The sequence below is a fragment of the Populus nigra genome, chromosome 9 (genome assembly GCF_951802175.1).
Source record: "Populus nigra chromosome 9, ddPopNigr1.1, whole genome shotgun sequence".
In the NCBI taxonomy this organism is placed as follows: Eukaryota; Viridiplantae; Streptophyta; class Magnoliopsida; order Malpighiales; family Salicaceae; genus Populus; species Populus nigra.
Window position 1 is genome coordinate 17621332 of NC_084860.1, and position 16251 is coordinate 17637582.

The 16251-nt window shown below is 37.9% G+C and overlaps 1 protein-coding gene and 1 non-coding gene across 2 annotated transcripts; one reads left to right on the top strand and one right to left on the bottom strand.

Moving 5' to 3' along the window:
* Positions 1-2170: 2170 nt before the first annotated feature.
* On the bottom strand, positions 2171-2309 carry LOC133703999 (small nucleolar RNA Z247). The gene has a single exon (XR_009843967.1). It is a non-coding gene; the product is annotated as a small nucleolar RNA Z247 (small nucleolar RNA).
* Positions 2310-5694: 3385 nt separating this feature from the next.
* LOC133703091 (disease resistance protein RPM1-like) lies at positions 5695-15016 on the top strand. Its single transcript, XM_062127507.1, has 4 exons — positions 5695-5802; positions 11538-14386; positions 14516-14565; positions 14669-15016. The coding sequence occupies exon 2, from the start codon at positions 11570-11572 to the stop codon at positions 14348-14350; it is 2781 nt and encodes a 926-aa protein (XP_061983491.1). The 5' UTR covers positions 5695-5802; positions 11538-11569; the 3' UTR covers positions 14351-14386; positions 14516-14565; positions 14669-15016.
* The last annotated feature ends 1235 nt before the right edge of the window (positions 15017-16251 follow it).

Genomic DNA, 16251 nt, shown 5'->3' on the forward strand with positions numbered 1-16251 from the left:
CTAATGATAACCTTTAGCAACCAGCCGGGCCTTATATCTTTCAATGGAGCCATCAGCTTTCCTTTTAATCTTGAAAATCCAGCGACAGCCAATGAGATTAAGATGGCATGATGGAGGGACTAGTTCCCAGGTTTGATTGCGGAGCAAGGCATCAAATTCAGGATTCATTGCAAATCGTTAATGACAAGATTTGTAGGCTTTAGTAAATGAGGTAGGTTCTTTGCAGGAGAGAGAGGCAGAAACATGCAGTGCTCGGGGCAAAGGATATAAGGTGTGTCCATCAAGGGTTCTTTTTGGTTTGGAAATGTGATTTTTGGATCTTGTTACCATCGGGTGAGTATTTGAAATAGCCGGGATTGTGAATGTGGGATTTAGAACTGGTATGGGAGGGGAGGTAGGGGTAGTATCCGTTAATGATTGAGGTGTCGGCTCTGGAGTTGAAGATGATGCTGGTAGATAAGAGTCAATGTGTGGCAATGGTGAAGTTGCACATGTACTTGTAAGTGTTGGTGACAAGGAAGAAATGGTATTTGAAAATGGAACTATTGTGGAGGGTGTGTCTGGACAGATAGAAGGGTGGTGATCAGGACTTTTATATGGAAAATGGTTTCCATAAAAAACGACATGATGGAATACATAAACTTTACCTGTTGCAAGATGAAGATATTTATATCCATGATGGTCCAATCTATAACCAATAAAAATACAGTTTTTAGATCTGAAATCAATCTTATGTTTGTTATATGGTCGAAGATAAGGCCAGCATGCACAACCAAAAACTTTAAGGAAATGATAGTCAGGAGTATGACGATAAACAATTTCGTATGGAGATTTTTTATTGATAATAGGAGTAGGGAGACGATTGATAATATAAATTGCTGTGAGAAAAGCATCTTCTCAAAATTGTTGTGGAAGTTTAGAATGTGAAAGTAATGAAAGGCCGACTTCAACAATTTGTTTATGACGACGTTCAACTGCACCCATTTGCTGATGAGTGTATGGACATGCTCTACAATGATGAATGCCAATTTGAGTTAGAAGTGTAGACATGCGGTGATATTTGCCTCCCCAATCAGATTTAATGTTTTTTATGGTACGATTAAATTGTCGTTCAACAGAAGTCTTAAAGAGCAAAAAGACTTTCTCAACATCAGATTTAAGTTTAAGAGGAAACCACCATATGAATTTAGTGCAATCATCTAAAAAACATAAATAGTATCGAGCACCACTGTTTGACAAGATAGGTGCTGGTCCCCAAACATCAGTATGCACTACGTCTAAAAGATTGATAGATTTATGATTGCTGGTTTTGAAAGACAATTGACTGCTTATAGCTAGTTGACAATCTGAACAAACTGGAAGCTTTTTATTTGCAACAGGTAACATAAATACAGAAATAGATTTTTGAAGAACTGGAAAGGATGCATGACCAAGCTTGTTATGCCATATTTGGTAAGAAGCTTGTACATCAGTGAGTGCATGAGGAGGGAGTGTGTCTGACAAGCTGGAGAATGAATACAGACCATCTTTAAAGGTGCCGCGATGAAGGATTTTCCCCGAGTAGTCTTTAACCAGAAAAAACGATCATGAAATTCAAAAAACACAGGATTATCACTGCAAAACTGTTGAATAGAAATTAGATTTTTTTGAATTTCAGGGACAAGAAGTAATTGTTTGAGCACAAACGGTGTTTTTTAGGGAGTTAAAATAGAAGAACCAATTTGAGAAATTTACAAACCTGCACCATTGCTAACAAGGACTTGATCTGAACCAGTATAGTCTTCACTCCGTAGATTCAAGTTGGCCATGTTATTGGTGAGATGGTGTGTAGCACCTGTATCAGGATGCCAATCAGTTGCAGAAACAACACTTGTTGTAGCCATCAGACCATGCAGATTGTTAGATTTGGCAGCATTGTCACGATAGGTAACGTCAAACCGATGATAGCATTTTTTTGTAGAATGGCCAGGTTTATCATAGACCTGACAGATCATAGTATCTCTATGAAATGTGTTCCTACCATTGGAGCCATTATAGAAGGAGACTTCTCTATAATTACAGCCTCTGCCTCTGTATGAATTTCTTCCTTTGTAGGAAGAAGAAGATGACTGACGAGTAGCAACGTGAACAGTGGGCTGGACAATGGGTGAATTGTTGTGCAGCAGACGTGACTCTGTGGTGAGTAAGAGAGCATATACTTCCTCTAAAGTGATAGGATATGTGCGGGCTGTAATGGTAGTAACAAAGGAGTTATAATCAAGGCCAAGACCCGATAGTAGATAGGAGATGATTTCATCACAATGAAGAGCATGGTCGGTGACAGCAAGCTCATCTGTCATGCGCTTGATCTACATAAAAAAATCATGTGCTGATTGTGCTCCTTTACAAGTGTTAATGAGTTCAGTGTGGAGTTGAATAACCCGAGCACGTGATTGAGAGGAGAAGGATTTGGCTAGAGCACACCAGATTGCAGCAGAGGTGGTGTGAGAAACCACTTGAATAAGAACATTTTCTGAAATTGTAGAGAAGAGAATAGCAACTATGATGGCATCTTATCGCTGCCAATGTTCATAGAGAGGGTTGAAGGTGACAGAGGAGGTTTCAGCCATGGAAACTTCTTTGGGTGGGATGGGAATGGTTCCATCAAGGTATCCAAAGAGACCTTGCCCACAGAAGAAAGAGATTAATTGAGCTTTCCAGACATGATAGTTGTCTTTTGAGAGTTTTGTAACATTTATGGCTGGAGGAGAAACAAGTGGAGGATTGCCATTAGTAGCAGCATCTGAGGTGTTTAGTGAAGAAGAAGTCATTTGTGTGACGTGAGTCAATGGCTCTGATACCATGAAAGATAAAAGAATAAAGAGAGAAAGATGTGTAGAAGACGAATTACAGAAATATTTTTGCTTTATTACAATACTGTTACATCATGGTCTTATATATATTACAATCCCTGATTCAAAAATCCTATCATTAAGAATGCAATGAATGATAAGATATATACTTAAGTCCTATAATATCTGTTGCAGATATGATTACATTATCTTCAGTATCAGTAATCTATTGTGCAGATATGATCAGAGATCACAATTATCTTCAGTATCAGTGATCCCTGATCATGATCTCTTCAGTATCAGGGATCCCTGATTATGATAGCAATCCCTAATCATAATTATCTTTAGTATCAGTATTATTTTCAGTAGATATGATATTATCTTCAACCATCTATAATTTTTTTAAAAAAAAATCAATAACATCAATTTCAAATAAATATTTTTTAATTTGTTGATAAAAAAGTTAATGTTTTTTAAAATAGACTTCGGCAGTGTTTAATACGGGTTGATCATATCACATGTCAATGCCTTTTCTTTTTCTTTTTTATATCGTGGTACACGAGATTACTTCCTCTTTTCTATTTTGTAAAACCTAAAATGGATCAACAGTAAAGTCCACCAGGCAAGCTGGTTAGAATATATAACAATGGACATGGGCACTCATTTAGAATCAAAGAAAACATTAAAATATTCTAATTTTTTTCTATTTTTTTTTAAAGAGTTGAGATGTCAACTATTCATATCAATAGTGAAGGAGGTGGTCTTTTCTTTCTTTCTTTCTTTTTCATTATTTCTTGATTTTAAATTATTATCTTTATAAATTGCTTTGATTTGTTTTCTATAAAATTATCAAAATCTTAAATAAATATCATAATATTTGATTTATACTTGATTTTATGAACATTTATTATTGTTATTTTATTATTAAGTAAAAACTTTTTTTTCTAAACAAATATAAAAATAGCACATCAAAACGATCAAAAACATTAAAAATTTTATTTTGAAGAAAAAACAAGAATTTCTTTTTTTAACATGGTTGATCGTGAAAACAAATGGGACTTTAGCCTGACTAGATTTCTTGGTAGATTTTTGAGTTCCTAAATGAATATTAAAAAAATTTGGTCCCGTGCTAGAATTAGAGTTTTTAAAGATTTTGAATTTTTTTTGTGCTTTTGCATTATTATGTTGTGGTGATTTTAAAAATTATTATATATATATATATATATATATATATATATATATATATAATGTATTTAAAAAAAACAAAAAAAAAACAATTTATGTGCGTGTATAATTAATTCCCAAGAATATATGTGGGTTTACTTATCTGCAGAGGCTCAAATGGGCAGTTGAAATGGATTATTTATACCGAATGATTCACTCGAGCTGTCTAAGCAAGAAAATATCTTGTCTTAAAGAGGGAATAAAAACAAAACCATGGATACGCAATATCATCTCCCTGTTAAATCCTAATGGATCTATAAAAATATCTTAAACCCTAAACAGCAAAAAAAAGACAAGAACACATGTCTAATCGATCTCTCTGTTCTTTCTATACCCAAACGAGAAACAAAATTGTACATCTACTTTAATCGTGCAAGCCGTGATCAATCTTTATTTGCAATGTCAGTTACACAGTCGGAATCTACTCAGCTCCATTGACAAAAGGCAAGGCTAGGCACATCGTACATGCTTCTTTGTTTTTGTGGTGGCCATCAAGCAAAAGCGAAAGCATCATTATTATTGATAATTGCTAGTGTCCGGGCTAGTTTCCATGAGATATAAAAGCTAGGTTGTCCAGTTTTTGTGCAGCTGCGTGCACAACAGGCATCACTTTATGATATTGTTTCCTCTTAACCAATTAAATGCATTGTATGAATTGAACTTCATAATTCAGATACATAACAATAATCAGTACTCACAATAAAAGCTTTTTAAATAATGAAAATCTCAACCTCAACGAATCCCTTAATACTTGTGGAAAGAAAAAAGATACAAAGAAATCTTCCTTAGTTTATTATCTCTTAGGACACCCCCAACCCATAAGGGTCGGATTAAGGCTCGCCATTTATAGATATATATATATCTACATTCCACTTAAGCATACCTTGAGGAAGAGGAATCCATGAGAATTTACTATGCACTCTTTCCTTTTTTATCCACATAAGAATACTATTTGGTGATCTTTGTATAATTCCTTTGCACATATATATTTTGATCAAACCAAAGTTTTCCTGTGCTGCTCCCCCCAACCAAACTCCCTTCACTAAGTTATGAAATTTCATTGTCAGAATGACAAGATTACGAACTTTTCTGGTTTCGATCAAACCATCTAATAAATGGCATCATCTATATCTGCTTTCTTAATTTCTTTTTCAATTTCTACATTAATATATGAATTTAGAGTTCGTTTGAAATTATTTATGAAATTAATAGACTTTTGATTTTAGATCATAATTTAAAGCTTTAAAAAAATACATTATTTTCTTATAAAAAATATGAAAGTATATTTGGTAAAAATCACCCAAATCAAACAATGTTTTTGAAGAAAATATGTAGTATAAGTTGGAATCTATATTTAGAATTTAAAAATTTTAACTTTTGATTAAATCAATTTTTGTACAGTTGAGAATAATTGGGAGACTTAACCTAATGGTTAGCCAACCCTTTCTATATATATAGGTAGGGCAATATACAATAGTAATGGTGGAGCTTACCACACAAGAGTATGTCTACAATATTTCCTATATACAATATTTCCTATATAAATACATTCTATTCTATTCTATAATACGTACACTCTAATTATTATTTCTTTTGTTTACTTTATTTGCTTACACTCTTCTGTTTATAAACTAGAAATGTCAGCTGAGCAACAAGATTTCAATGTAATGTGAAAAGCTAGAGGAAATTTTACATAAGAATCAGCATATCTCTTCAAGTCTCAGTTTTATATATGTGATGGAGCAAGGTAATCAACTTCAATTCGTAGACTATGCACTATTTCATTTCTTCATTAGCTTAGCTCACAGGGAATTTAATCACTTGTGTGTGTTTACTGTCATCATCCATATGAATTGGAGTAGAGAGCTTAATAATGCTGTGCAATGAAGTTTATTAAAAAATTTATCCTTAACATCATTTTTTTTAATAAAACACCCTATTAACCTAGTCCGTGTTAGCAAGTGGAAGACAAACAATGTCCCACCATATGCAAGTGGGAATACCTAATCTCCCACTTGGCACATGGTGGAGGACACAAACGGTGGGCATAAATCAAGGCATGATTTATGCCCCTTCACTCCCATCTTGTATATATATAAGCTCAGTGAAGAGCTGCGTGTGTGTGTGAAAAACACAGAGAGAACAGAAGAAAAGTGAGAGCAGCAGAGAGAGCTTGAGTGAGTAGAGTTGAGTTAAGAAGAGTTTTTTCTCCTCCTCCTTTGTTTGTATTGTTTCTTTGAAGTGATTAATACAAACCAGTAGCTCTGTGGAGTAGGCAAGTTGCCGAACCACGTAAATTGATGTGTGTTTGAGTTTTGGAATTTCCCAACAACTGGTATCAGAGCTTGTTCTTGAAAAAGAGGGTGTTTGATCCAAACTCAAAAATCAAAGTTCTCAAAACGTGTTTTTGAACATACCATCGTGTAGAGCAAGAGGAGACGAATTCACTGGTGAAAACCCGGAGAAAAACCGACGTCCTGCATGCCCGCACGCGCCCACACGCGCCGACGAAGCCACTGCCTACGCGCGCCCACGCGCCGCACGCTCTCCACGCGTCGTCTCTACCCGGATACCTGCATCTGAACCGGGTTGACCCGCCACGTCACCCGCCACGCCAGCAAACCGTACAGTCACCTGCCACGTCACCTGCCACCTCAGCAGTCAATTGCCACGTCATCCACCCAGTCATCAGCCACGTCAGACCCCGCCACGTCATCAAAAATCGCGTGTGTATTTGCCACGTCAGCAAAGTGGGTCCCGGGGTGGTCTACGTGGAGGCCACGTCATCTTGCCACGTCATCACACGTGGGTTTTGATCCAGTGCTTCGCAGACACTATTCTGGACTGACACGCGGCTTCATCTGCACCGTCCGTTGATCCAAAACTTTGACTGTTAAGATCTGAGCCATCCGAAGTCCGATTGGGGTGATCTCAGTGTCGTTTCCAATATTTTTGGCCGTTCCGGACACATCTGTAAGGTCAGATTTGACAAATTCAAATCGGAGATACAGTAAAAATGGCAGATGAAATAAAGGCTGCGGGAATTGAAAAATTTGATGGATCAGATTTTGGATATTGGAAAATGCAAATTGAAGACTATTTATATGGGAAGAAACTTCATCTTCCTCTGTTGGGGAGCAAACCAGAAAATATGCCAGAAGAAGATTGGTTGCTTCTTGATAGACAAGTTTTGGGTATTATCCGGCTATCCTTATCAAGAAGAGTTGCGCACAATGTTACAAAAGAAAGATCCACTGCAAGACTAATGGAAGCTTTGTCTGGGATGTATGAGAAGCCCTCGGCAAACAATAAAGTGCACTTGATGAAGAAGTTGTTCAACCTGAAAATGACAGAAGGCACCTCCGTCACGCAACATCTCAACAACTTCAATACTATCACAAATCAATTGTCATCTGTAGAGATTGAGTTTGATGATGAGATCCGTGCACTCATTTTACTAGCTTCACTTCCAAGCAGTTGGGAAGGTATGAGGACAGCCGTGAGCAACTCAGCTGGAAAATCCAAACTGAAATATGATGATATCCGAGACTTGATTTTAGCTGAAGAAGTGCGAAGGAAAGACTCAGGTGAAAGTTCAAGTTCAGGATCAGCTCTCAACATTAACACTCGAGGGAGGAGACAGGATAGAGGTTTATCCAGAGGCAGATCCAAATCAAAATACAGAAGTAAAAGCAAGTTCGGACCCAGAAAGCAGGTTGAATGTTGGAATTGTGGCAAACCTGGTCATTTCATGAGGAATTGCACAAAACTGAAAAAACCTGAAGCTGACTCTGCAAACACTACCACAGATGAGGTGCAAGACGCTTTGATTCTTGCTGTACAAAGTCCAATTGATGATTGGATTCTTGATTCTGGTGCTTCATTCCATTGTACACCACACCATGAGATGATGCAAAACTATGTTGCTGGAGATCACGGTGTAGTCTATCTAGCCGATGGACAACCAATGAAGATTGTGGGCATAGGAGAAGTGCAGATCAAGACAATGAATGGATCTACATGGAACTTGCAAAATGTAAGGCATGTTCCTGGACTAAAGAAGAAGCTGATCTCAGTCGGACAACTTGATGAGAGTGGTCATTCAATCCTTTTTTCTGGAGGTATGTGGAAGGTAACAAAGGGAGCAATGGTTTTGGCTCGTGGAAAGAAAACCGGCACCCTGTATATGACCACAAGATTTGCAGACATTATTGCCTCTACTGAAGCAGAAAATCAAGCACAGCTATGGCACTGTAGACTCGGCCATATGAGTCAAAAAGGGATGAAGATACTTCAGTCGAAGGGAAAACTGCCAGAGCTTAAAAATGTTGATCTAGACATTTGTGAAAGCTGTGTTCTTGGAAAACAGAAGAAGCTTAGTTTCTTAAAGGTTGGCAGGGCCTTAAGACCAAGAAAGCTAGAACTAGTGCACACAGATTTATGGGGACCGTCTCCAGTGGCATCTCTTGGAGGTTCTCGGTATTACGTAACTTTCATTGATGATTTCAGCAGAAAGGTATGGGTCTACTTTCTAAAAAATAAATCTGATGTGTTCGAAACATTCAAGAAGTGGAAGGCTATGGTTGAAAATGAATCAGGTTTAAAGTTGAAATGCTTAAGATCTGATAATGGAGGAGAATACATTGATGGAGGTTTCAAGGAGTATTGCGCTGTTAATGGTATCAGAATGGAAAAGACCATTCCAGGCACACCACAACAGAATGGCATTGCTGAAAGAATGAACCGGACCATCAATGAACGAGCTAGAAGCATGAGGCTGCATTCAGGGCTACCTCAAACATTCTGGGCTGACGCAGTTCATACTGCAGTTTACTTGATCAACCGTGGACCATCAGTTCCTTTGGAGTTCAGATTGCCCGAGGAAGTATGGAGAGGAAAAGAGGTACAACTTTCTCATTTAAAGGTCTTTGGGTGTGTTTCCTATGTGCATATAGATTCTGATGCTCGCAACAAGCTAGATGCCAAATCCAAGAAATGTTTCTTCATTGGCTATGGAGATGAAGAATTTGGATTTCGGTTCTGGGATGATCAGAACAGAAAGATTATCAGAAGCAGGAACGTGATCTTCAATGAGAAAGTTTTGTACAAAGACAGATCAAGTGCAGAAACAGATATGACTGATTCAGATACAAGTCCACAAAAATCTGAATTCATCAGATTAGAAGGGCTTCCCGATGTTACCGAGCAAAACAAAACTCAAGAGTCTTTACAAGAAGATTCAAGCACATCTGTACCCACCACTACACAAGATGATGCAGAGCCAAGTGAACCAATTGTTTATGTTCGCAGGTCTTCAAGGACTGTAAAGCCCCCACAACGGTTCACACTTCTACTGAATTATATTTTGCTGACAGATGGTGGTGAGCCGCTAAGTTATGAAGAATCCTTACAAGATGGAAACTCAAGCAAGTGGGAGTTAGCCATGAAGGATGAGATGAGTTCGTTGCTGAAGAACAAGACCTGGGAGCTGACCACACTACCTGAAGGAAAGAAGGCTTTGCAAAACAAGTGGGTCTACAGAGTAAAGACTGAGCATGATGGAAGCAAACGGTTCAAGGCAAGACTTGTTGTAAAAGGGTTTCAACAAAAGAAAGGGATTGACTACTCTGAGATATTTTCTCCAGTTGTGAAGCTTACAACAATCAGAGTTGTTCTGGGGATAGTAGCAGCAGAGAATTTACATCTTGAACAATTAGATGTAAAAACAGCTTTTCTTCATGGAGAATTGGAGGAAGACATTTACATGCAACAACCAGAGGGGTTTGAAATACCAGGAAAGGAGAACCAAGTCTGCAAGCTAAAGAAAAGCCTATACGGTTTGAAGCAAGCTCCAAGACAGTGGTACAAGAAGTTTGACAACTTCATGTGTAGTTCGGGATACACAAGATGCCAGGCTGATCACTGTTGCTATGTCAAACATTTTGATAACTCCTACATCATTCTACTATTATATGTGGATGATATGTTGATTGCAGGATCCAACATTGAAGAGATTGACAAGCTGAAACAACAATTGTCAAAACAGTTTGAAATGAAGGATCTGGGAGCTGCTAAACAAATACTTGGCATGAGAATCATCAGAGATCAAGACAAAGGCATACTAAAGCTTTCACAAACAGAGTATGTCAAGAAGGTTCTCAGCAGGTTTAGTATGGATAATGCTAAACCAGTAAGTACACCTCTGGGGAATCATTTCAAGCTCAGCAAAGACCAGTCACCAAAAACTGAGCTAGAAAGTGGATACATGGATAAGATTCCATACGCCTCAGCTATCGGCTCTTTGATGTATGCTATGGTCTGTACTAGACCAGACATTGCCCATGCAGTGGGAGTTGTAAGCCGATATATGAGCAATCCTGGAAAGCAACATTGGGAGGCGGTGAAATGGATCATGAGATACTTAAAAGGTTCATCAGAGACATGTCTTACCTTCACAGCTGGTGGTTTGAAACTTGAAGGTTTTGTAGACGCTGATCTAGCAGGAGATGTTGATAGCAGAAAGAGCACTACAGGATATGTATATACTCTAGGAGGTACTGCTGTTTCCTGGAGTTCTACCTTGCAAAAGATCGTCGCTCTTTCAACAACAGAAGCTGAATATGTTGCAGTCTCAGAATCTGCAAAAGAGATCGTATGGCTGCAGAGTTTTCTGAAAGAATTGGGCAAGATGAATGGAAAGGGTACTTTGTATAGCGACAGTCAGAGTGCAATCTTCCTTGCCAAGAATCCAGCATATCACTCCAGGACTAAGCATATTCAGATCAAATATCACTTCATCCGACAATTGCTAGATGAGGAGCAACTACTGCTAGAAAAGGTCTGCGGAAGCAAGAATCCAGCTGACATGTTAACCAAAGGAGTTACACTTGATAAACTGAAGTTGTGCAAAACTTCAGTTGGTCTTCAAGGATAAAAGATGATTTCATTGTTTGTCTCCAAGTGGGAGATTGTTAGCAAGTGGAAGACAAACAATGTCCCACCATATGCAAGTGGGAATACCTAATCTCCCACTTGGCACATGGTGGAGGACACAAACGGTGGGCATAAATCAAGGCATGATTTATGCCCCTTCACTCCCATCTTGTATATATATAAGCTCAGTGAAGAGCTGCGTGTGTGTGTGAAAAACACAGAGAGAACAGAAGAAAAGTGAGAGCAGCAGAGAGAGCTTGAGTGAGTAGAGTTGAGTTAAGAAGAGTTTTTTCTCCTCCTCCTTTGTTTGTATTGTTTCTTTGAAGTGATTAATACAAACCAGTAGCTCCGTGGAGTAGGCAAGTTGCCGAACCACGTAAATTGATGTGTGTTTGAGTTCTGGAATTTCCCAACAGTCCGGTGGTCTGGTAGATCACCATAGTAACTCGTCTGATGCTTACATGCGTCAGGTTTCAACTGTTGTAACATGACTAACCTACAATAATTTAATTACTTCAAGGAGCCTAAATTCAAAATTTGTTCTCGCAGCAAAGAAGATCAAATAGAAAGGAGTAGAAAAAATGGCAGAGTCAGCAGTGAGTCTTGTAATTGACAAGTTGGCTCCATTGCTAGTTCAAGGGGTGCAACTATTGAAAGGTGTTTACAAAGAAGTTTTAGATATCAAAGATGATCTGGAGGCCATCAGAGCTTTTCTGAAAGATGCAGACTCAAAGGCTGAGAAAGAAGGTGTGAGCGAAAGTGTGAAAGTATGGGTAAAGCAAGCAAGGGAAGTTGCTTATCAGATTGAAGATGTCATCGACGAATATAAGACGCTTCATGTGGCACAACATCGTGATCGGCGTGTATTCGCGGGCTTCTTAACTAAAGTCTCTTCCTTGGTTCGGAAATTGCCTCTACGCCATAAGATCGCATCAGACATTTATGGTGTTAGAAAAACTCTTCAGAGAATCAAGGACAGAAGTGAAGGATTCCGGTTCGCATCTTCAGAGCAGGGAGGCTCAAGTAACATTGTCTTGCATGATCCTCGATTAGGTTCTCTTTTCATTGAAGATTCCGAGCTTGTTGGCATTGAATCTACAAAAGATGAATTGATAAGCCTCTTGGTAAGCGGAGAATGTCAGAGGACAGTGATCGCGGTGGTTGGAATGGGAGGAGTGGGAAAAACCACTCTTGCAAAGAAAGTATATGACAGCCACGTAGTGAAACAACACTTTCAATGCCATGCTTGGATTACTGTATCTCAATCATACGATAGGGTGGAACTCTTAAGGAGCACGTTAAAGAAATTATATGAAGCTAAGAAAGAGCCTTTTCCTGAGGCCTTTGTCACAATGGACGATTTATCGTTGATTGATGAACTTAGAAAATATTTACAACAAGAACGGTATTTAGTTGTATTCGATGATGTGTGGGAAATCCGCTTCTGGGGAGATGTGGAGCATGCCTTGGTGGATAACAACAAAGGTAGCAAAATACTGGCCACGACAAGAAATGAGGATGTTGCTAACTTTTGCAGGAGATCTTCATTGGTTCATGTCTATCAGATGAAATCTCTCCCTCAACGAGAAGCTTGGGAACTCTTCTGCAAAAAGGCATTCAAGTTTGATTTTGAAGGGAATTGTCCAAAAGATTTGGAGGAATTGTCGCAAGACATTGTTAGAAGATGCGGAGGATTGCCACTGGCAATTGTGGCTGTTGGTGGACTTCTAGCAACCAAAGAAAGGGTCATTTCAGAATGGCAAAAATTGGTCAATAGTCTTGATTCTACAATGGCGAGTGATCCTCATGTTGAGAATGTCACTAAAATTCTCTCCCTCAGTTTTCACGACCTCCCTTACGACCTCAAAGCATGTTTCTTGTATTTCGGGATGCTTCCCGAAGATTTCTCCATTAAACGTACAAGAATAATTCGATTATGGGTGGCTCAAGGTTTTGTACAAGAAAAACGAGGATTGACATTAGAAGAAGCCGCGGAAGAGTGCTTGAATGGACTCATTCGTCGAAGTCTAGTCCAAGTAGATGAAGCTAGCATGAAAGGAATCCCCACAACATGTCGAGTGCATGATCTGGTACGGGACGTCATTCTTTCCAGGTCAGAAGAATTAAGTTTCGGCCATGTTTCTTGGAATTCCTCAGCTTTGGAAGGCATAGCACGACACATGTCCATAAGCAAGGGAGGAAGTGACAATCCAAAGGGAAGCACCAGGTCTCAAACTCGCTCTGTCATGGTCTTCTGCGGGGCAAAGCTGCAAAAGCCAATAATTGATGCAATATTTGAAAAATGTAAGCTTTTGACCACATTAGATTTTGAAAAGTGTCCGATAGATGAAATTCCAAAAGAGTTGGGAAATTTGCTGCACCTGAAGTATTTAAGCTTAAGAGATACACTGGTGTCAAATCTTCCAAAATCAATTGGAAAGCTGCAAAACCTAGAGTTCTTAGACTTGAGTGATTCCTTGGTGGAAAGGTTGCCAGTTGAGGTTAACAGATTCCCTAAATTGCGATATCTTTTGGGTGAACCTAAACAGGGTTATGGGTTCGTTGTACGTGGTAGCCTAGGGCAGTTAGAGCTGTTGCAAACACTCTATTTAATTAATGCAGGTTTCCATCATGAATGGGAGTTAATTAATGAGATTGGAATGTTGAAGCGATTGAGGAAACTGGGGATCATGAATATGAAAACTGAATATGGAAGGGATCTATGCGTTGCGCTAGAGAATATGCCTCACCTGCGGTCGCTTTGGGTTGGTTCAGAGGGTTATGGGGATGCAATTCTTGACTTGCAGGCAATGTCTTCTCCTCCTCTTCACCTCCAATCTCTCATTCTTTGGGGGAAATTAGAAAGGCTGCCTGAGTGGATTTCCAGACTGCACCATCTAGCTAAATTGAGATTGACTCTTACTATGTTGATGGATGGTGATTCGATTAAAGTCCTACAAGCTTTGCCCAATTTAAGATTTCTTAGGTTCATTCGTGGATACAATGAAGAGAAGATGCATTTTGAAGGAGGAGGGTTTCAGAAACTCAAGTCTCTACGACTTGCAGGCATGACTGAATTGAATACAATGATAATAGACCAAGGAGCAATGCCCCTTCTTGAAAAACTAGAAATAGGTTTTTGCCAGAGTCTGAAGGAGGTGCCTTCTGGGATACAACACTTGAAAAATCTCAAACAGCTATCATTGGCAAAGATGTCAGATGAGTTCAATGAGAGATTGTCACCCAATAATGGCCAAGACTACTGGATAGTGAAACATGTACCAGTTCTCCAATACGACGGCACTTACGATCCTGATGATGAAAGTTCTTATGGAGCATGGGTGAAGCTCTGGTTTGGGTAGCTAACCAAACTGGCTTAAGGGTTTGTGATACTACAGGTAATGCGAAGTTAAATGATAATTTCAATTTCATCAAGGAAATTCTTCAATTATTTCTCAATTTTCTCATTCTTTCTACTCATTACAATCCACATTCAATTATCAGCGTTCTTCCATTCTTTGTGGTAGGTAATATCGATGATGTTCAAGTTCTACCTGTTCCCTTCACTAGCTAATTGGTAAGCATTTTTATCTTTCAATATTGTTCTATATATTCACTCTAAACTAACTCGTTTCTTATAGCAATCCTAATACATGTATGTTCTTCACTCAACTTGTCAGCTTGGCTCCATTGATCACTACCATGAAAGTGCCTCGAGGAATTCTGCTTCCAAAGACGCAATAATCTTCGTGCTTTATAACTCTATGCCATGCGGCTGTTATTCTCAAGAGATCATTAATTTTCCTGCTTAGTACTATTGTTAATTACTGCTGTGCTGCTTTGGTTTGACTGAAATTTCCTTGTAATAATTGCTTATTAGCAAGGAGCTTGTATACCATCGTTTGATGTACTTCTCCTCAATGCTATAGAGCTAGCTAGCTAGTGCTGCCGCTGTTGGTACGAGAAATAACCTGGCTAGCTAGGGATGCATTAATGTCAACAGATGAATGTCTATGTTCTTTTATTAATTTTGGCTCCTCTGTCTGGTTCCAGATGCTTTAATTAGCTTCTCCATTGATGAGTACCTGTTGGCTGTCACCCATCACTTTTCTGCTATCTGATTGAGCTCGTGTTAACATGTTTTGTCTGCAAACCTCTCCTGTTGTGGTCATAAGTTGTTCCTTTTTTCTGCCGTGAAATGAAAGAAAGAAAGGATAGACACACGACAAAGAACACAGAAAAGAAAAGAAGGGAAAGAAAAGAAAGAAAGAAGTGGGCGTTCGTGGAAATAGGAAGAGAAGATAAGAAAAAGAATACATAGGCATAGTTATTATCCTCAACACGGGTTCTATCTATGATAAGGTCTAAGTCATGTTCACGGGTCAAGCAAGTTATTCCTAGTTGAATTTTTATCATTCTATAATTCTTTTTAAAAAATCAGAATAACATCAATTTAAAATAAATATTTTTTAATTTTTTAATCAAAAAGTCAATTTTTTAAAAAATAAACTTTGATTATATTAATACAACTAGAACTGGACGGGTTAATTTTAAAAACAAATAGAAAAAAATAAAATCTAATTAATCTGATGATCCGGTTAAAAATTTAATTGCAACCCATTAATTTTTTTTTATGGATACACAAGATTACTTTCTCTTTTTTATTTTGTAAAACCTAAATTCAATCAACCCTCAAGTCCGCCAGGCATGCCAGTTAGAATATAGAACAATGTACATGAACACTCATTTAGAAGATAGGGAATCAAAGAAAACATTAAAATATTCTCATTTTTTTCTCTATTTTTTTTTTAAGAATTGAGATGTCAAATATTTATATCAATAGTGAAGGAGGTAGTCTTTTCTTTTCTTTTTTAATTTTTTTAATATTTTCTTGATTTTAAATTTATATTTTTATAAATTATTTTAATTTATTTTCTATAAGGTTATTAAAATCTCAAATAAATATCATGATATTTGATTTATCCTTGATTATTTTATGAATATCTATTTTTATTATTATATTATTAAATAAAAACTTTTTTTCTGAACAAATATAAGAATAGATTTAAGATGATAATTTATTTAAAAAATTCTTGGATTAACAAGGGGCAAGTGACATTAATTCATACATATTATATTTGTTAGGATACTGGCATGCAAACTCGACAAGACAAAAGGCAAGGAATAAGATAAAATAAGAAATGAGACACACAAGAATTTACGTGGTTCACCCAATTGGGCTACGTCCACAGGCAAGTATAGA

Coding starts and splice junctions, on each gene's coding strand:
- LOC133703091 (XM_062127507.1), top strand. CDS start 11,570: ATGGCAGAGTCAGCAGTGAGTCTTGTAATTGACAAGTTGGCTCCATTG.